At 38.1% G+C, this 20,831-nt stretch overlaps 1 protein-coding gene across 19 annotated transcripts in view; it reads left to right on the top strand.

The window, feature by feature from the left end:
• Positions 1-20,831, top strand: part of PARD3 (par-3 family cell polarity regulator) — a 458,092-nt gene that overhangs the window by 243,794 nt on the left and 193,467 nt on the right. For all 19 annotated transcript variants that reach the window (XM_027781621.2, XM_055804333.1, XM_027781620.2 and 16 more), the window contains 4 exons: positions 2,764-2,889; positions 4,275-4,657; positions 15,480-15,619; positions 17,185-17,313. In XM_027781621.2, coding sequence (XP_027637422.1) covers positions 2,764-2,889; positions 4,275-4,657; positions 15,480-15,619; positions 17,185-17,313 — 778 coding nt within the window. The remainder of the gene's footprint in view (positions 1-2,763; positions 2,890-4,274; positions 4,658-15,479; positions 15,620-17,184; positions 17,314-20,831) is intronic.

Here is a 20,831-nt window from a genome sequence, read left to right as displayed (position 1 = left end):
CAACAAAGTGCTGTTGGGGATGAAGGGAAAGAAAAAAAAAAAAAAGAGTAGACACAATTCTTTCCTCTTCTCCTCAGATATTTTGGTGGTTTTCTCTTAAATGTAGCATTCCCAATTTTATTTTTGCTTGCTTATCTCTTCCTCACTGAGACATGTCCTCTTCAGTAACTTCACTGTGCAGATCACACATTGTCTCCCCAGAGAAGTTCAACAAATCAGAAGTGAAAGTCACAAAGTTGTTTTCTAACCATCAGTTTTGTATGTATCAAAACTATAATTCTGATAAAAATCATGCAGTGAAAGCATACAAGTCTTTTTCCTTTTTATTAACATTCATTACTTAGTGCTTTCTGCAACTAAGGATGTATGCATATTTTTATATAATTATCATTTTTAAAAATCTGAGACTGTCTTCAAAGTGTGTTTTAGTGAATAGAAGGAAAAAGGGGTTGAATTGCTATTTTGAAAACGTCTTTTGTTTTACTTTCTGTGACAATATACCTTCATAATGATCAGCAAGTTTTAGTACAATAAATGGAGCATGATGTGGTCATTAAATTAGTGTGTGACTGTTGTGGAGTTTTAGAATTTTATGTCATGCAAAGTATGAGGATGGTGGGAAAGGCAAACAGCAAACCATGTAAAATACCTAGATAATACAAGGTGTTTCACTACTTTGGTGATCAAGGAAAAAAAAAAAAAAAAAAAAAGGAAGAATTGTTTTTGCTTTGGGAAATTTGGGAAAATTGGTTTTGCTTTTTTTTAACTTCTCCTTTTTTCATGGGAGATGCTGGGGTGTTGCAAGGAACTTACAAAAGTTGGAACTTCTAAAAGTTGGAACTTCCAAACTCAAAGGATATCAGCTTGGGATGGGGAGGGATAGGAGACACTAGTTTTGTTTTGTGGGTTTTTTTTCGTTTTGTGAGTTTGGTTTTTTTGGTGTTGTTGGGGTTTTTTTGGGGTTTTTTTTGGGGGGGGAGGGGGTGTTGTTGTTTTTTGAAATGTATGCATTCTAGAGAAATGATACTTTAGCTTTATGGAATCTTTCTGGTTCTTGTGCTCACCAATGCTATTGCAAAGAGACAGATTGCTAATTGCAGCAGCTGAGCTAAAGTCAAGCCCAATCACAATTAGCATCAGTGACTGTGCCCAAGCAGTCCATCGGGAACCAAATGAGAGTGGAGGTTTGCCTCTGATGGGACACCCCCACCCCTCACCCCACCCCCGGAGAGGTCAAAGGTGCAGTAGAGGTGTTTGTAAATTACTCCATATCAGGTGGAAACAGAATAGTATCACTTAAATGTTAATGTCTGACTCAAACATCATTTGATGATTTGTGTTGTCATAATGCTTTATGTTGTTTTTCTCCTCACAGTCTGTCTACATGTACAGATCCTTTCAATATCATATCTTAATGTCTCTAGGTGGTTCCAAAATGGAAATACTACTAGGATCGTTTCTCTTACTCCTTCATCTGCCTTGTAGGAGAAAACGTATGACTGTTCTGTAAAATATATGTCTTATTTGCATATGTTGATGATAAATTGGTAAATGAAGAATTTAAAGTGGAAGAAATAAGTTAAAAGCTGATTTTGCTTTTGTGACCCGTTTGATGAAGTGCTCGAGTGCGTATATAACTTTCGAGCGCATGAGGAGTCCTTTTAAGCAACATTGACTGCTCATTTACTTTGAGGTATGTGTGAACTGAAGTGCTACGATCACTGAAAATTTTGCGCTAAAAGACATATGTGGTCTTGCAATTCCTGCCACGCAACCAAGTATTTTTCACGCCATGCCTTGAAATGACTTCTGAAAAAGTAATGGTGTTGACTTGGATGATGTGAATTTGACCCACTGATACATCCTGTGGGATTTCAATGTAAAGCTGATCTTCTTTAAAAAAAAATCAAGTGCAGTGTCGATGCAAGAATAATCCTGAAGATTGAATCCTTCTTCAGACCTAGAGTTCAGGTATAGAAACATCATTGACTTTTCACACTATCCTACCTCAGAAATCCACTCTTCAGGATCCATTTCACAATTTCAGGTTGAACATTTGTTTACCTTTTCTTTCTAAGAATGTCCTTAAGGTGACACTGCGGGTAAGCACTAGATAGAAGTGACCAACTCATTGCACAGAGGCTATCAAATGGTAACCAATTAAGTTAAGATAATATGCTGAATTAAAAATGGCATATAAGTTTTTAATTTCCTCTTTGCCGTTTAGTAAAAAAGTTATGGTTTAAAAATAAAAGCATTCGGTTCACGTGAATTTCTGGAGTCCTCTACCCATTCCCTTCATTACAGGCTGCTTGTTTTGTGAGATGACCCCGCGTTTTGCTTGCATAGAGGCAGTAGTGATGGCTGCGATATTCTCTGCTAATTCAGAAGTTTAAATTTTAAGTTGAACCAGTTCAACTTCGGTCAACTAGCAGAAAAGATGCCAACTGTCAGATGTGTGGTGCTTCTTGGAGCTTTTACTGCTCAGAAATCTAGGCCTTTTGCAAGAATGGATGTGCTATCATCACACTGTCTGTTCATTCTTATTTTTAAATGACATGCTTGATTCACCTAGGCTTTTTGTTTCATGGATAAATGAAAATAATTCAGGTAAAAATTATTTCAAACTATGGTATCCTACTTCAAGGTAAAGATGGTTTAAAATTTAGTTTCTATAGTGGTTATGATAAAATATTAAATCAGTAGGATTTTCTAAGCTGAAAATTGTTTAAACAGTATTCATTTGTAATCTTAATGTTGCAGAACCCTGGGGCTGCTGGTGAAGCGATTGGAGAAGGGTGGAAAAGCTGAACAAGAAAACCTTTTTCGTGAGAATGATTGTATTGTCAGGATTAACGATGGAGACCTTCGGAACAGGAGATTTGAACAGTAAGTGTACTTACAATGTATTAAATTGCAGTATTTAATCTTTAGTACTGCACCTTGCTGTAATTTGAGGAAAGCAAAAAAAAAAAAAAGTCTAACTTTGCCTTTCTAATAAGGAAACAATACACCAAGGGACGCGAATGTTTTTTAATTAGCCAAACTATGAAAAATTCGGGATAATATATTGTCATTAGAATGTATGCACTTCTTATTTGATTGTTTTTGCACATTATGGAGTTTTTCTTCTTGCACTGCTAAACTATTTGTCCTAAAATTCCTGCATGTCTTCTGTTTTTATACTTGCAATGCATCATGTTCAATATAAGTGGATAGCATAGAGACTTCATTTCTAAAATTTTAAAAATAGTTGTGGTTTTATATGTGTGAGAACTAAAGGTACTATATACAGAAACTTCCTGGAGACGTTTGAGAGATTGTAAGTATTTGTGCAGTGGATGCTGGACTTGGTAGAATCACAGAATGTTGAATCAGAAAGACTTTTAAAAATGACATCAGCTTGTAGTTCACAGATACTGAAAGAGAAAGCAGAAAAGAGGTATGCAGAAAATTAGTGATTTCAAAGATGATAATACTGTTCTGAATACCCTAACAGTTTGAGGGTCCAAGAAATATCATTTATTCTGATCATCCTATACTTAATATACAGTTGAAATGTGTTTTTTTTTATTTATTTGGCTCTAACCTGGATTGGAACATGACCCTGTACCGTATGGTTGAAAGCAGCTTTTTCTCTGCTTGTCCTGTGATTCTGAATCACAATTTGTTAAGCCTGAGAAGAGACTTTTTGACTTTGTGTACTTAGGATCATGACCCTAGAGCAACGTCTGTCAGTGCAGGCTTAAACATTTTTTTTCCCTGATTTCTTAATGTTGTATTCTGAAAGCCTAAAAACTTCAGAAAAGCATAAACTAGACTTTTTGCAAGAACTGCACATACTTTCAGCAAATTACGGAAATACATAGTCTTTGTATAAAGTGTAATTTTCATTCTAATAATTTTGTTGTCACTGTGATTACTGTTATCACAATTATTGCAATTATCAAGGTTCAAAACAAAAGGACACTGCAGTCCTGCCATAGGACTGTCTGCATTTTAAGACTGTGGTTAATTATTTTGCATTTCCGAATCCAGTATTTGGTACATTAGTTGTTAAACATATTTAACCATTTTGTTTTCCCCTAAGGAAATAAACCGTAGCAAAAAGCAGACCAAGTAGACTAGTGAACAGATTCAAGTTTTATGGTTTATGCTTGAGTGCAATGTGTCTGTCAGCTTGTGTTGCTTAATTAACATTAGTAATTATGCTTATAATGCCTTGTAGTCTGCCAGTCCTAATTTGCTAATTTTCTGTTAATTTTGAAACCTAGAGCACAACATATGTTTCGCCAAGCCATGCGTACGCCATTCATTTGGTTCCATGTGGTCCCTGCGGCTAATAAAGAGCAGTATGAACAGTTGTCCCAAAGCGAGAAGAACACGTACTACTCCAGCCGGTTCAGCCCCGATTCCCAGTATGGTGACGGCAAAAGTATTAACAATTCTGGACTTCACACATTACAAAGAATGTCTCGAGCGGGTAACCAGTCCGATCAGACAGACTCCTACTCGCAGCTACCTCACAGTGTGAATTCATCAGGGAAACCACCCTCGGGCCTGGTACCGTCACCTCAAAAAGTTCTCACCTCCACTGCAAACAGTGGGTATAACACCAAAAAGATAGGGAAGAGGCTCAGTATACAGCTGAGGAAAGGTAAGGCACTAATACACTCCTCATATAGCATAACATATATGTGTGTAGTGTATGTATGTGTGTTCAGTGCCGTTGTATTGGGCAGGGCAGCTTGCAGTAGCGGGGGATGTGATGGATTTTTGAAGCCAAGGGGCTGACTTTTCCCTGATAGCATGCCCAGGAGCCCAGCCATACGCTTGAGTGTGTGCAGCATGTTCACAAAAGGCTGTTTTGAAGAGCGCTTTTAACATTTTCTGTCTCTCCGCTAATGGAGAAGTGCAGTACATGCTACAAATTCTGTTGGCCAAGACCGAGGGACTCGTGAACTATATAATATGAATAAATAAGGCAAAATGACCCATATTCTGTACTTAGTTATAATGACTTTTCAAACCGAGTAACTGTGTTTTTTCCGTTAGATTTTAAGTGTGTGCTGGATCCAGTTGGTAAATTGGACTTTCTAATTTCCAGCTAAAGCTTTCATTCCACTGAGTTGTGAAAGTGTGTGTTTAAATGATTGAGATGTAATGTGAAATTTCCTACCGTGGCCCTTATGCTGATGTCGTTTGAATGGGCGTGAGAGACTAAGGGCAGAGGAGCAAGTGGTTGGTCCTTATCTCAACATCTGTGTTATATGTACATATGTAGACACATTGCTACATCCCTGGAATTTGTATGATGTGTTAAATGGCCTAAGTGAGAAAACGTGGTATTTTTGTGTAGTTACTGTTGCAACGGAGGGAAGACACAGTCACTCAATATGAGTGATCAGCAGACTTCGTTTATTGTACCTTACAGTCACCTTTTATGCCTTGTTATAATTAGCTCATACATATTACAAAAGTTAAGCTCATTATTGGTTAGTTGCCTAAATATCAAGCCCGCCCCTAGTTTCTCTTCTGTAGTTATCTGTTCCCACCTGCAACATTCTTTTCCCACCGAAATCTTCCTGTTATTGTGTAACAAGAACAGCCAAAGACAGTGTATTTTTGCTTTTTCTTCAGATAAGCTGAGAGCGATGTGCATTTTTGTCCAGCCAGCTGGACTATGTCTATGTGACCCTTTTCAGCTAGCCAGTTATCCACAAGTTACCATCTAGACACTTAAGATAATCTGAGGTACAATAAAATGACATTTAGATGCAAGTATTTCTTAGCTTTTTGGGAAATAATTTTTTAAGGGATTATATGAGCTGGAAGCTTTATGTTATTAAAATGAGCATGTTTAAGGTTAGATATAAATTGATCTCCAGCAGGAAGAATAGGTTTTACACTACACAGCAAAAAGTTTGCCTATGTGACAGTATTCTTTGTGAACTAAAACTTCTTTCATATTGGATGTGCTTAGCATTAGTAATTTTAATTAAAATTTTTTATCAAAAAGTATTGAAGACAATGCATTGAATGCTTGAGATTTTACAGTTTCACAGGTACCAGGCTATTTGTCACCTTATCGGTGTGCTTTCCTTTCTATGAACTTCACATGAACCACCAGATTGCTTCTTTCTGGTTGCTGAATTTTAAGCTCTACAAACTTGGATGACATAAGGTTGAATTGACAGTTTGCTTCTGTTGTTGATGGTCCTTCAAGAAATTCTTTAGGCCATCAGCTCAGATCTGCCTGCTTGGAAAAATCTTGTTGGCGCAGTAAGGTATCACTGTGTCTACAAATATGGTCTCAGTCACTACAGTGATTTTTACCTTTTTTTGTGTGTGTCTGTAGAAACCTGTAGAAATATCACTGGGAATTTATGTAGAAGAATTCTTAATCAGGAGTGGAAATATGCGTTTCATATAATTTTAAAGCACCAGGAAATGAATATAGAATGTGGGAACACAATGTTTTTTGATGAAACAAATGTGGAATTCTAGCTGCTCATAAGATATGAGAATATAATTTTGATGTGTTACGGATGTTTTTGAGGTTACATTTTGGTCATCTTGCACTGGATACATTTTCATAAATACTCGCTCCACTTCTATAATGTCATTTAGCTTTGCTGGCACCAGTATATTAAGTGTTTCTGGATTGAAGGAGATGGGTGCTACCTGTTAACTGAAAGTGTTCTGAAAGATACTTTAACATCTATTTCACACCAGAGAATTTTGATGGCTGTTACACTAGTAAAAGCTTTGAAATCCATATTTAGAGTATATTTCAGAGGTTTAGAGGGGATCTTTGCTTGTAACAATTTGCTTCTGTAAGAATAGTACTTACGAGGAAATGACATCTAGCTCAGATTATGGACAGACAGTACAGCAATGTACTGCATTTTCTGCATGGTAATTTTTTTTTAATTTTTTTTTAAATTGTGTTTAAGGAAGGATACATTTTTGTCATTGCTGTCTTTCACTTGTTAATATTCACTGTAGAAAGAGGGATGCTGGCCCATTTTGGCTTCCATTTGATCACTCTGAGAACATACATGAGGAGCAACAAATGAAGCAAAACACTTAAGGATGCCCCCAAGTAGTTTGCTATAAATATGAGTGCAATAGGGATGTTGATTGTCTTTGATTATTTCTAATGAAGGATGTTGTAATAATACAGGCGTTATAGATATTTAACAAATGTGTTCTCTTTGTAGCTAACAGGTAGCAGTTATTTCACCAATTACCATCATTAGATTAAAAACTCCTTGTGGGGTGCATTAAGACACGCAAGCGTGTAAAGCTTCATCTTGAAATTCACTTTTGATTTAACCTGTGCATTCTGGTTACTGATGTAGTATATGAGAACTGATGCTTTTTCAATACTGACAGACCTCCTTTATTACAGCCATGTTGCTATATATTGTGTGAGCTTTATTATATAAAATGACATGGTAAGATAACCCTACAGTATGTGCTTCTGTAATTATGATTTCTTAATATTTATTGCTGTTTTGGCATTTTAAAATAACCTGAACTTTCATAAGATTTAGCTGTTTAATAAAGTCAGAAGAGAAGGTCAGTCATATGTTTCAGTCAATGCAGAATGTTTGTTGGCTTTTTTTAGATGAAAATGGATATCTGTTTATCTTTCCTTAAAGGTCAGGGCCTGAACTTTTGGCATATAGATGTAGGGGTTATTGCTGATATTCTAATGCCGTTAAGGCTGTGTAACAGTCTAGCTTAATAGCTCACACAAATTAAGATAGTGCAAGATGTGACATTGAGCATATGTTTACATATATTTTGGTGTAAGCTGATACAAAGGAAGTATAAATAAATAAATACAGTTCTTCACAGCTAATAGATAGAGAAAATAAGAACATGGATATAACACCCAGTGTCAGGAGAAATTTTGACCTCATATACACCGGGACAGTTCCAGAGTGTTTTTTTTCTTTGGTTGCAAGAGTTTGAGCCAATGCAGTTGAGAGAAATTTAGTCCAGCACTTATAAATAATAAACAACCAATTACACAACAGATCATTCTAAGGCTTAGTCTTTGAGCACTGAGTAGCTCTCAACATTTAGCCTGTTACTCACTAAGGCATTCAAAAGACTGCTTTTCAACTGGGCATTTTATTGCTCAGATTTCATATATACTGGGTTTGACACTGCTGTACTAATACAAGCCTGAAGTACTCAGTCTTTAAATTAGTCTCATTTTATTTGATTGCTCTTAAGTATAATGCCTATTGCTTCAGATCATTTCCATCTGTAACTACATATTTGTCTAGCTAAATTAAATATATAGTAGTTGACGTAAAATTTCAAAACTGAGCTCTTGTTTTTTGTCAGTCCTGCTTCCACCAAATATTTTCCTGGTTTTTGTCTGAAGCGTTCAGTGTATCAGGGTTTCAGTCCACATCTCCTCGCTTGGAGAGGGCAACTTAACTACTGTCCATGGGAGTTGCGATCATCTCTCCCTTTTTGGCCCAGAGAAATAGTAATAAATCTTGCAAAATACTATAGCTTCAAGAGAAAGAAAGCAGTGACACAAGTGCAGGATACCTGACTGGAGGAATGCTATAGGAATCACCGAGTCCATCACAGGAATGTTGTAGCAGCCGTGCTCGAGGAGATGGTGACTCCTGAGAGGAAGGAGGCACCTTTGTGCAGTGCAACGGACAGAAATGGTTAAATTGTAGATGTGAGGAGGATTATGAGACTCATTGCTCTTCAGAGTTTCTTGTTGGATTCCTGTTTGGCTTGCTGGCCCTTCTGTGGTTAATCATGCTCAGTCTTACATACAGAGCCGAGCTTAAAAACTGCAGGTCCCACCAGGTGCCTGGGCGTTCAGGGTTATGGCGTGGTGACACCCAGCCCTGCCACACACAACTTGCTTTCTGCAAGAAGTCATAAGAGAGTCATTACAGCCACAAATAAGGTGCCACGGATAGTTTGGGAGTACGCTAATTTAAAATTGCATCAAGTTTGGTGTGGAGTAAAGCATATATATATATATGTGTGTGTGTGTGTGTGTGTGTGTATGTATATGTGTGTGTGTGTATATATATGTATGTATGTATATGTGTATATATATATGAATGATTACTTGTTTTACTTGGGTTTAAATAGCCGAGCATCCAAGGCAGGGCCCTGAACTTCTCTGTAAGATATCTTGCATCATGTATCTGAAGTGTACAGATTTACGTACATTTTTCATCATACTCTCCTGTTTTCCCACACATTATCTTGAGCCAGACTTTGAAATGACATTTTAAATTTTTATTTAAAATTTCTTTTGAAGTTATATGTTCTCTTAGACCGATTTTAGTATTCCTTTTCAGATGCAGTAGGGGTGGTTGTCACTTTTGAAATGAAGCATGTAGATTCCTAATTACTTAAGTGACCTTGAGAAATGAGATTCAAAAGTGACGCAAATCATTTTGGGCATTGTTAGCCACTGAAGAAATATTAACTGCATCAAGTTTCATCTTTCCATTTAAAAAAAAACTTCTGATCACTACTTATTAGCAGGCTGTAGCAAAAAGGGAAGAATGTTTCTATTAGGTTGATCAAAGATCTTCTTGAGAGTTCTGAGCTTTTCTTGGAGAAAAAAAAAAGAGTTGTTCCAAATCACTCAACTACATAAAAATGGGCATGCAATTAATTTGATTGCACATGTGGCTGCAGAAATTTTATGGACAGCTCAGCAGTCAGTTTTCTAAGCAGCCATTTGCATGTACAGTTACTTTGACTACAGATACACAAATTCGGAAAATATAAGGCTCAAAGTAGGAGCAGTAAAATAACTTTTCAGGAAGTATCTAAAATAGGTTAATTTAGTGAAGCTCCTGACAATAAGGAGAACATACTTGCTGTTCAGCTCTTGCATAAGGTCCAGTCCTTAATAAAAAGTGCTTTCTAGTATAATATAGTAGGATAATTGTTTCAGCAGTCATCCATCCATCCGTGGATCTCAGGAAAGACTCTACTGTCAAAATGCAGGAGCTTAAAATGCTTGGAAGGAGAGTGTCTGCTCTGATTATTGTCAGAGAGTGCTTGGCCCTTTTGCTTAGTTTTATTGTAATGTTATCTCTCTCCTTATTCTGGATCATTTTATAATAAAATAGTTTCATTAGGTGGGGATGCTTTATTTTGTAATTTTTGTGGGTTTGTGTCACAAATTATTTAAAAGTGTAACCAACTTCCCTTATTGTTATAGGAAAGAGAGAGCTGTGTTCTTTTTCTTCCATGAGGAATCAGCACTTTTCCTTAACAATCCTTTATTTCATCTGAGGACTGTGCACTCACATGGGTTTTCCATATTGAGGTTATTTTGAAATGTGCTTTGCTTGTCTTGCATAATTACTAACAAATATAGTGCCCAGTTGTCTGGTTATCAAATATTTCCTATTGTTTCAGAAGTGAGATTTTAATTTTATTTTTTAAAAGTAGGGAGATCTGTACTGAAGTACCTGAGAACTCATCTGCATTTTCTTAAAACAGAGGAGAAAGGAGACCATGACTGACTTCTACCTCTGCTTGCAGTCCTGAAAGGGAAGCTAACTCTTAAGAGAAGTATCTTAAGAAGTTGATAGTGTAGGTTTCAGATGTTCCTTAGTGGGTCTCTGAACGAATATCCTTTTGAGAGGGACATGAAAGTACTGGAAGCAGTGCAGAGGTGATGCTTTCTTTTTGTCTCATGTTCTGGCAGTATTTCTATCCAGCAACACCTTTTCCTGCTGAAAATGTAGACCTGTAATTGGTGTTGGATGAGGAGCACACAATTTTTTCGTGCAGAAGAGCCTCAGAAAGACAGAAATGTTATGCTAGACACACTCTTTCTACAATCAATAATCCTAGCATTAGTAAGAAACTAAATGCTTCTTCTCTGGGAGATAGCAGAAAACCTAACCACCTTTAGTGAGATTTAATAATTTTTTTAATATCTTGTTAGTTTATGATCAGGTTGATTCCAAATAAGATGATGTTCATTTTGAATATATCTATATCTATATATATACACACATATATACAAAATTAAATTACATGAAAGTGCCCACCCCCCTTAATGCTCCGAGAAACTTTTTCTTCTAAAAACCTGAAGCATCAAATCTGTTCCTCTTCCGTTTGTACAGTGTAGTTCCTTTACTATTGTAACTGCCCTTTTTATTGACCTAAAACTACTTTATCTTCAGCTCAGAGCTTGCTGAGCTCTTGAGGGTAATGTGACCTTAGAAGGTGTGTTCAGCAACACATTGAAGAAGAAGGACAGCTCTAGCTTGTTGAGAAAGCTGCTGATTTATCAAAGAAGCCTAAGAATTTGAATTCCACAAATTGGTAATTTTTAAATGTTATTATCACTCAGTGTAATTTGGTTGTTGGCAGAAATGACAGCTACAGAGGGAGGAAGACATTTTCTACACTTGCTCTCTTTAAAAACTGTAAGAGGTTGAGTTAAACATAGCTCAAATATAATCTAGACCTTGCAAAGTAAAGCTCCTAGCTTTGAGTAGGATGACTCCCATGTTTTCAAAAAGATGAAAATTCCTTCTGTTTTCTACTCATGTTCTGATTCTGCCTGTATGTTGTCCAATTTCTCCCATATTATTAGTATAAATCAGAGATACTAGACAAGCCTACAGTGTATTTGCACAGTTCCCTCATTACTATAATGCATTACTGTATAACCTAAGAACTGAAAATATTTTGGCAGGAGGAAGATGTTAAGATCTTTTATACATTTCTATCAACAGGAAAACTGAAATGCATGGAATAGAGGTAACTACATCAGTTATGTGCATAAAAACAAACCAAAAACCCAACTAAAATCAATCCAGTCACAGAAGTCTTTTTTTTTTTTTGGCATCAGTCAAATATATCCATTTATTTCCCTGTCCTGTTAACTTCTAATTTACTATATAGTAAGCATAGGAGTTTATGAAGCTGTATTATACAGCTAAGGGCATTTATCTTTAGTGCGTGGATAGTAAACTGAAGTAGAGAAAAGGTAAAAGGAAGATGACACCCAAAAGCTGCCTGATGCAAAGCTGTACAGGGTAGCATAGCAAAACATAGCTCAGTTGAGTCCCCTTCTTTCCGCAAGTAATTAGAATTTTTTTTTCTGCTAAAATCTGGGCTGAGCATGGATTTGTGGCATTCTGCTGGCTTTGGTAAAGGCTTTCTGGAGATTTGACAGCAGAAAATGCCACAGTCCAAATTTATATCCTGCATGCATTTCAACTTCTGTTTTTTCCATGGGGATTTTAAGTGGAGTGTGTGAACCAGACATCTGTAATGATGCCATAATAAGGCTATGGGAATTAAGCTTATTAATAATGAAATATTGTCCTGGGACTGCAGTCATGTTCTGATTTCTAGTTTAGAAATTTTAGCAGATAAAATCTGTACTCAAAGAGCAGTATTCAAAATGGATCCTTAAAATAAGAAAAAGATAAATTCCATAACAAGCTGAGATGTGACTTAAAAAAAACTTATACAGATCATCTTCACATGATGTTGCAAAGAGTTAAAGAGCTTTATGAATGTTTGAAGCACTGTTCAAATTATGAGGTCTCCAAAGTAAAAAAATGGGTGTTATAAGAACTACTATTTTTTTTATCTCTGTGTAATAGCACTGATAAATTTTATATCAGCCTGAAAGTGGATGAAGACTTTCAAATTCAAATGTCCGTTTTTCAGCTATTTTGAATGCTGCTGAAGGAAGGGATGCTGTCACATGATAGTTAGCCTAGAGGAACTGATACAAATTTCCTGAGCTGTTTGAGCTGCGTACACTTGCTGTGTATACTAGAGGACTTAGATATGTTCAAGATGAAGATTTTTAGAGGTTATGTCACCCCCAGCCCTGTCACCTGTGTCAGTCTACTTCTTAACATCATTACCATCTTGATAATAAAATATATTGTACTAAACTTTAATCAGATGTAATTGTGCAGATATCAGAAATCTGTACGTAGACTACTGGTGACTGTATTGGACTCCTCTTTCACATGTGAATATTAACCTGCTCAATAAAAAAGCAGACTTAGCAAATGAACACAGGGAACAGCAAGAAATCAATTCAGGCTTTAACCTTGTGGTGGGTTGACCTTGGCTGGACACCAGGTGCCCACCAATCTGCTCTATCACTCACTTCCTCAGCTGGACAGAGGAGAGAAAATATAATGAAATATAATGGGTCGAGGTAAGGACAGGGAGATTGCTCAGCAATTACTGTCACGGGCAACACAGACTCAACTTGGGGTAATTAGTTTAATTTATTACCAATTGAATCAGAGTAGGATAACGAGAAATAAACCCAAAACTTACAACACCTTCCCCCCCACCCCTCCCTTCTTTCTGGGTTCATCTCTACTCTGAAATTTTCTGCCTCCTCCTTTTGAGCAACTCGGGGGACGGGAAAAATGGGCGTTGTGGTCAGTTCATCACACGTTGTTTCTGCTGCTCCTTCCTCCTCACACTCTGCCCCTGCTCCAGCGTGGGGTCCTTCCCATGAACTTCTCCAGCATGGGTCCTTCCCACAGGCTGCGGTTCTTCATACACTGCTCCAGCCTGGGTCCCTGCAGGGTCACAAGCCCCACCAGCAGCCGTGCCCCAGCGTGGGCTTCTCTCTCCACAGGGCCACAGGTCCTGCCAGCAAACCTGCTCCAGCACAGGCTTCCCACGGTATCACAGCCTGCTCCGGGCATCCCCCTGCTCCGGCGTGGGGTCCTCCAGGGGCTGCAGGTGGGGACCTGCCCCACCATGGGCTCCCTGGGCTGAGAGCACAGCTGCCTCACCGTGGGCTTCACCAGGGGCTGCCGGGGAACCTCTGCTCTGGTGGCTGGAGCCCCCCCGCCTCCTCCTGCACCGACCTGGGGGGCTGCAGGGCTGCTGCTCTCACATAATCTCACTCATCTGCAGGTGCTGTTGTGTAGCAGGTTTTCCCCCTCCTTAAATACTTTATTCCAGAGATGCTCCCACCATCATTGATGGGCTTGGCCTTGGCCAGCGGTGGCCCCATCTTGGAGCTGGCTGGCATTGGCTCCATCAGACATGGAGAAAGCTTCTAGCAGCTTCTCACAGAAGTCGCCCCTGTAGCTCCCCCACTACCAAAACCTTGCCAGACAAATGCAATACAAACCTCAAATGTTTCTGTAGTTGTGTCTTTCACGTAGGTTGTGTTCAGCTTCCCAGGCTGAGGACTGTTGCACAAAAAGTTTGGCTTCTGTCTTTCCCTTTGATCTTATACAAAAAAGTATGTTGTGCAACTTTCAGAGACCATATCTGATATTGCAGAGTTGTAACTGCATGTTGCCTTAGTAGGGCAGATTAAATGTAGGTTGGGCATGCATATGCCTAGCTAGTGCATTTGAACTGCAGGCATATCTTGACAACCTCTGAGATGTTTCAAATGGAAGTGGTAGATGCTGATGGTCTGTCAGGGATTCTCTCTGCTGAATGGCTGTCTGTTTTCATGCTGGACTATCTTCAGTACAATACTGAGTCATGTGCAGTGTAGTGGGGAGAGGGTGGGTTTTGATGTGGTGTTTCAAAGGTTGTTGATAACACTGGACAGATTGCATCAAAGAGAGGATCACAAATGAACTTTCTGCATAGTAGGAAAGGCTTCTTTTGTCCTTTCAGCTTGTGAACCCCAGGTGTGGTCCTAAGGTACACTTCAGTAACCAGTTGTGGGCATAATTTCTCAAGTAAGGGCAAGTCTCATTTGTCATATTGCCTGGACCTTCCCTGGATTTCTCCACGTCATAAATGTCTCTGTTTTGCCTCAGTCAGCCAACCGTAGTCAGTCACCTGGGAGCACAGCAGGACCTCAGAAGTGGCAGCCTGGCTCTGCTCCCTGCCTGCGTGGCAGAAGGTGGGGTGGAACTCAGTGAGAGCCGGGGTGAAACCCTGGGGCAGAGAGGCTGTTGACAGAAAACAGCTCGAGGTCCCTCAGAGCAGAAGAAATGAGACCACTGAGCTCTGGTTCTGTCTGTCACATGTTGGTGTCCGTAAGTGAGCTGACAAAGCCCCATGGCTAGTAGTGTTTGCCGACTGGCATTGTTGATAGGGTTGCAAAAGAGAAAGAAAGGATCATTGACAAGATCCAAATTGACAAGAGGGAAGACAGTCATAGGATATCAGATATACTTTGTTCTGATTCCTTGTCACTCATCTCATCTGAAATAGAAAGTTGGAAATATGGCAATGACTTGGAAATTATCAGAACAGCAAGTTGCAAGAAGGGGCTGCTGAGCCACCTGTGCCAGACTCTGTGCTTTAGCTATAGCGTTCCTATATATGCCTTTTGTTTCTTCTTTTGCTACGCAGTAATTCTTATATCTTGCATATGTATTTTCATGGATTGTATCACTGAAGTATACCTACATTCTGTTGGATAGAAATAATATGTAATATAAAATGTGCATTTTAAAAACTAATATTCTACATTCTTTATGCAGGTACAGAAGGCTTGGGATTTAGCATTACTTCAAGAGATGTCCCAATTGGTGGCTCTGCTCCAATTTATGTGAAAAACATCCTTCCGAGAGGTGCAGCTATTCAAGATGGGAGACTAAAAGCTGGAGACCGATTAATTGAGGTGATGAAGTGTTACATGTTGTTTGTGTTTTTGAATGAACTCAAGCAGTAGTTAACTTCCAAAGGCTTTTAGTGGTTTATCTTATAGGAAAATGTTTCCCTCTTCTTTTTTGCCTTTTTTTGTAGCTTTGGGGTTTTTTGGCTTTTTTTTTTCTTTTTTTTTTTTTTTTTTTTTTTTTTTTTTTTTTTTTTTTTCCAGGTAACAGATCAAGGGCTACATATTTTCAATTTTAAGAGCTGGACCCAGACATACTATAAAAACATGAGTTTGCATGTCGTTATGTCAATATAGTGGCATAGTCTTGCATTGCTGTTTAGGAATAAGTTGAAGGAGAGCCATTGTTACCTAATAAGTGGCATTAAATCAGCGTGGAGTGACAGACCAGAGATTATTGAAGGTGTTGCCAAGCACGGAAGACAATAGGCTGGAAAAGTTTAGTGAATTAACTGGAAGCGACAATATAAGAGGAGAATAGTGCTGCAGAGAATCAAGGCCACATCCCTCCTGAAGGATGTCCTCAAGGGAGTTAAATTTTCCTTAGATAGATGCACAGCAGAGATCTTGCTGCAAATCTAGCTGGAGTGATATGAGACGTTATCACCCACAGCTCTTCATTACTGTCCTTAAGCCAAATGACACTGGAGGTATAGCTGAGACTGTAACTTCTTCTCAGTGCCCTAACTTCACTTTACTGCAAAACTAGCAAAGTCAGCTTGAATTGTTGCTGGAGGGATAGGCCTCTGTAATTACTGTAATTCAAGGTAACCCAGATGACTTGGGTAGAAGGGGACTGAGAAGAATTTAATATTACAGCTATGGTATCTCAACAGTGTGAGCTGTGATCTTTTATGAGGGGAAGGAAAAAGAGGTTTGCTGACTTCTTCTGAGCAGCATGCTCCTTTGTTCAATGCCGTTAGTTGATTTGCCTTGCATTTCAGGAATGTTTCTGAAGGTCAAGCCTGAGAATACACTATCTTTCTGTGGCTTCCCCCTTACTCAAGTTAGTTCATACAGTGGGAATTTTACCTGTATGTTTTCCATACCTGTCTGTCCTGTTAAGTGGTATCTGGAGGCCAAGGACTTGGACTACTGAACAAAGTCAAAGTAAAGAGTAGCTACCCCAATGTTATTTGGGGGAAAAAAAAGTACTTTCCACTTCTGACACAATTTGTTGTGCAAGATATATTTGGAAGATATGTATAACACCAAGGCATGTGGAAACAGGACCAGTTTTGGATCATGCATTGATTTTAGCAAAGGATTTTAATGCAGAAAAATCTAAAAAATACTGGTAGATGGGTTTAGTTGTCTTTAGATTATATTGGAGTATACCGTTGCTGCTAAAAAGGAGGGAAATTTAGCTGTCTTGCTTGTTATTTATAGGTAAAGATTGCATGTTTAATTAGTTCTACCAAGTAGAAGCTCTATTGAGCCAATAAGCAGATTGCTTCAGTGAGTTTTTTTTTAATACTGTCCCATGTGCTTAATGTGATTTTTCAGTATAAATTTGTGCTGTTTTTCCAGTTTTGGAGTCTTATCAATTTCTAATACTTCCTTTGTCACAGGTAAATGGAGTTGACTTAACAGGCAAAACTCAAGAAGAAGTTGTGTCCTTGCTGCGAAGCACCAAGATGGGAGGGACCGTTGGCCTTCTGATTTTTCGACAAGAAGAAACATTCCATCCAAGGGAACTGGTGCGTAAAATAGAGAGCAGCTAAGAGATTTAGATGAGTATGAGCAAATGATTTGATCTTGTCATCTGCTAGTAAACATGCATGGCCAGAACTGAATATAAGAAAAAGAAAAGAAAAAACAAACTATTTTGCTTTATTTAAAACAATTTTACATGGATGTTTTTTATTCTCTTTAAGATTTGCTATTGGAATTAAATATTTGTTGATAATGTATAAGTGAGAGTTATATTTTGAGTGAAAATGTTTATTGTAGAAGAAGCTATCGGATGGACTTTATTCGGATGCATGCAGACAAGTAGATTACTTCATATCTTTCGTATGGACAAATCTATGTTTGAAAGCCTGCCATTTGTCCCACTACCTGCTCACTAAAATGTTTTAGAGCATATAATATTACTCCAAAACAGGATATGGAAATATCTTTCTATCAAAAAGTGGAATATATAAGAACTAGTAGCCTCTTTTGAATATAAGTGCAATCTCTGTGGAATGGAAACCCTGCAGTTATTAATTTAGCAGGGCAATTGAGAAAATGTTTCTGAGGAATTTACATGAAATGGAAATAAAATGCTGTTTCATACTGTACCTGCTCCGCTTGCATAGTGTATACAGATATTTCTCTGATAATTATTCAAGATAATTTCTGTTATGAAAAGGTAGACTGTGAATGTAGCAGTCTTACTTTGTTCTGTATTCAATTAAACTGCTGAAGTTATTTATTATTTGTATTATCATAGCTATAGGTCTAAAAATAACTTATTTGGCTGCATTATCATACAAAGATAGACATATACAAGTTGACAAATATAAGTATGATGAATTGATTGCTTCATTTTTCTGTTGGATTTGTTATTTTGACTGCAAAGAGAATGAATTTTTGTTTGGCCATTTCAAGACAGTTAACATTGGCCTTTTACTTTTCAAAACTACAGTAAAACCTAGGAAGTCAAAGTGGCAGGCAAGGTTGTAAATGAACCGTACATTTACCTTAATATTCTTGGAACATGACTTCAGGTGCTGAAGTGAAACTTGTCTTAAAATGAAGAGAAATGAACAATTGGAAAGCATATTATGCCCTACCTTATTATGGAACTGTGAAAGCAATCTGTTTATAAGTTCCTATGATGTAATTTTCACAGTATTGCTATCTTACATAAAGGTGAATGAAAATGCTTTTAAAATTTTTCAAATAAACTTAGAAGTAAGAAAATGTCTTAATTTTGTCTATATTATTTCTATAGTAAAATGAGGAAGTTTTAATGCATAATTTAACTCAATATTTTGTTTAATTATAAACAAAGGTATGTGAGTAATGCAGAGATTTCATAGTAATACTTGATATAGTTTTAAAAATAACAGCAAATCAGCCCCTTTAATTGAGTTCAACCTCAGTAGCCTCCCTGCTGCTGCTCAGGCGATACTCTCTCAGGTATTTTGGCAAGCACGAGCGTAGAGAAGCTAGATCTAAGCATGGCTGTCAGGTAGTAGGTGGGCTCTGTGCTGTGCAGTCAGAGATCAGATCTGAACTGATGTACGTTTCTGTACATTTCTGTAGCTCCAGTTGAACAAGTGATATTGTGAGGATCTGACAGTACGTATGCGTGATGATCCTCTGTTGCATAAGGATTTGTTTGTTTCCATTTTGACATGAAGAACTGTTAGGTGTGCTCTGTTGACAGCTGTCAAAGAGCAGGAGCAGAATTGCTGGGGAAGTTGTTGAACTAAAACTCATCATAAGGGCTGTTCTTTCTTCTCTGGTAAGAAATAATCCTAAAAGGAAAAAAAAAAAAAGTAATTTTCAACCAGCTTCTCTCCTTGACTTTTACTAGCTTTATTTACCAAAAAGACCCCAACAAACCAACCCCCAAGCAAAATGAATATTGAAGGAGGGATGGGAACGATCTGAAACCATGTCAGTTCATCTTTTTCACATGCAAACCTTCTTTGGCCACTTATGAACAATTTGTCTTTGCATCCTTCCCCTATTTCTGTCATATTTTCCACATTTGTATGCTTTAAATATTAACTGATTCTGTTTCGGAAACCATATGCATAAAATCATGTTATTTGATATTATCCACCTCATAAAGGGTAGGACTTACTGTTACTTGCTGAGGAGCACTCAGCATTAAAACGATCTTATTTTACCAACATTTGTACAGAGACTAATCCCAATAAAAATGGCGTTTAGATTTTATGTTTTAGGTTAGGCTCGTTGAATGACTTTTGAAAAATTACTTATCATTGGCTTTCTTTATAAGTAAAATGAGGATAATAAGCTTTCAGGAGAGTTGTGGAGTTTAGTGTCTTTGATGTTTGTTGCCGTTATGGTCTGGAAAAGACCTACAAAAATGTGTAGTTGTATCTAAAATGGGATCTTTGTAGCTTGTGTGGTCAGGTTAGGGGAGGTGTGTTTGATGGAGAACCACCACCCAGTGCAGCAGATCATGGTAGAAATGAATGAAACAAAGCAGGGAATAAAAATCTAACTGACAGGAGTCAACTTTTCTAACCAGCGAGGTCTGGAAGAATGATTATGCTTCTTCAGGATACCAGGCATTTTTTTGCTTCCAGAGTTACCTAGTGCCAGATAGGTGGTACACTATGGCTTGTCCGCATCAATGTGAGGCAGATTTGTCTCTTAAAAATCTTCTTTCCCTGCCTCCTCCCTTTATGAGAGGGATGAGGATTACCCTGGTTAAGTAGAGCTCCTGTAACACTGTGGTTACCTCCCACACCCAAACATAACTTGCTGCGAAGGATTTTCTTAGAGCCTGCTACTGACTATGTGAATCCACAGAAGGATTGACTTGGTTTATTTAGCTGTTGAGCTATATTCTCAATATCAGCAGAGACTGGCTGGCAGAGTTAGTCTCCAATACCCTACAAGTTAATACATACACCCATGGATATATGTTGGTCCTTTCTATGTTCCCGGTAGCTGTCTCCTTCATCATTTCTTTTTCTTAAGGGTTGTTGGCTGCAGCTTATAGCTAACTAGGTGTTTGTGTTACTACACCACTACTATGTTTTTCTGCTTAATCATTTGAGTCTCCTGCAGAACAGCCCAAAACAAAAAAGTCCAGTAAACCCTAGAATTTCATTTTGGCCCAGCTGAATGGAAAGAAATATCTAGTTAGCCTAACAATGATGATCCAGCCAGGAACAAGGTGGCTCCTGGGTGCTCAAAGGGGTTTTCATATGGGTGGACATGGGCTTGGAAGAGCAATGGTTCCTTATGTGCGTTTCCAGAATTGGTAGCGGGATGCAGAAAGGTTTTCCAGTGAGGTATGTTTGCCTTATGTGCCCTAAGACACAGGTGAGAAATGCAAGGTACTGGAGGGTCCTATCTGTGGTGGACTGAAAGCACTCTCCTGTCCTGGGTTATACAGTGCTGTAGTTCTGGTTCATCCAAATGCACTCAAAGGGGAATCCCCTGTTAAAGTGAGAATGGATGTTTTAAAAATTAGGTACTTGTTTAAAATATTTGGAAGGGTTAATCTGGGCTGCTGAGGTCA

Source organism: Falco peregrinus, chromosome 5, assembly GCF_023634155.1.
Source record: "Falco peregrinus isolate bFalPer1 chromosome 5, bFalPer1.pri, whole genome shotgun sequence".
In the NCBI taxonomy this organism is placed as follows: Eukaryota; Metazoa; Chordata; class Aves; order Falconiformes; family Falconidae; genus Falco; species Falco peregrinus.
Note: the sequence above shows the minus strand (reverse complement) of the source record. Positions and strands in the feature narration are given on the sequence as shown.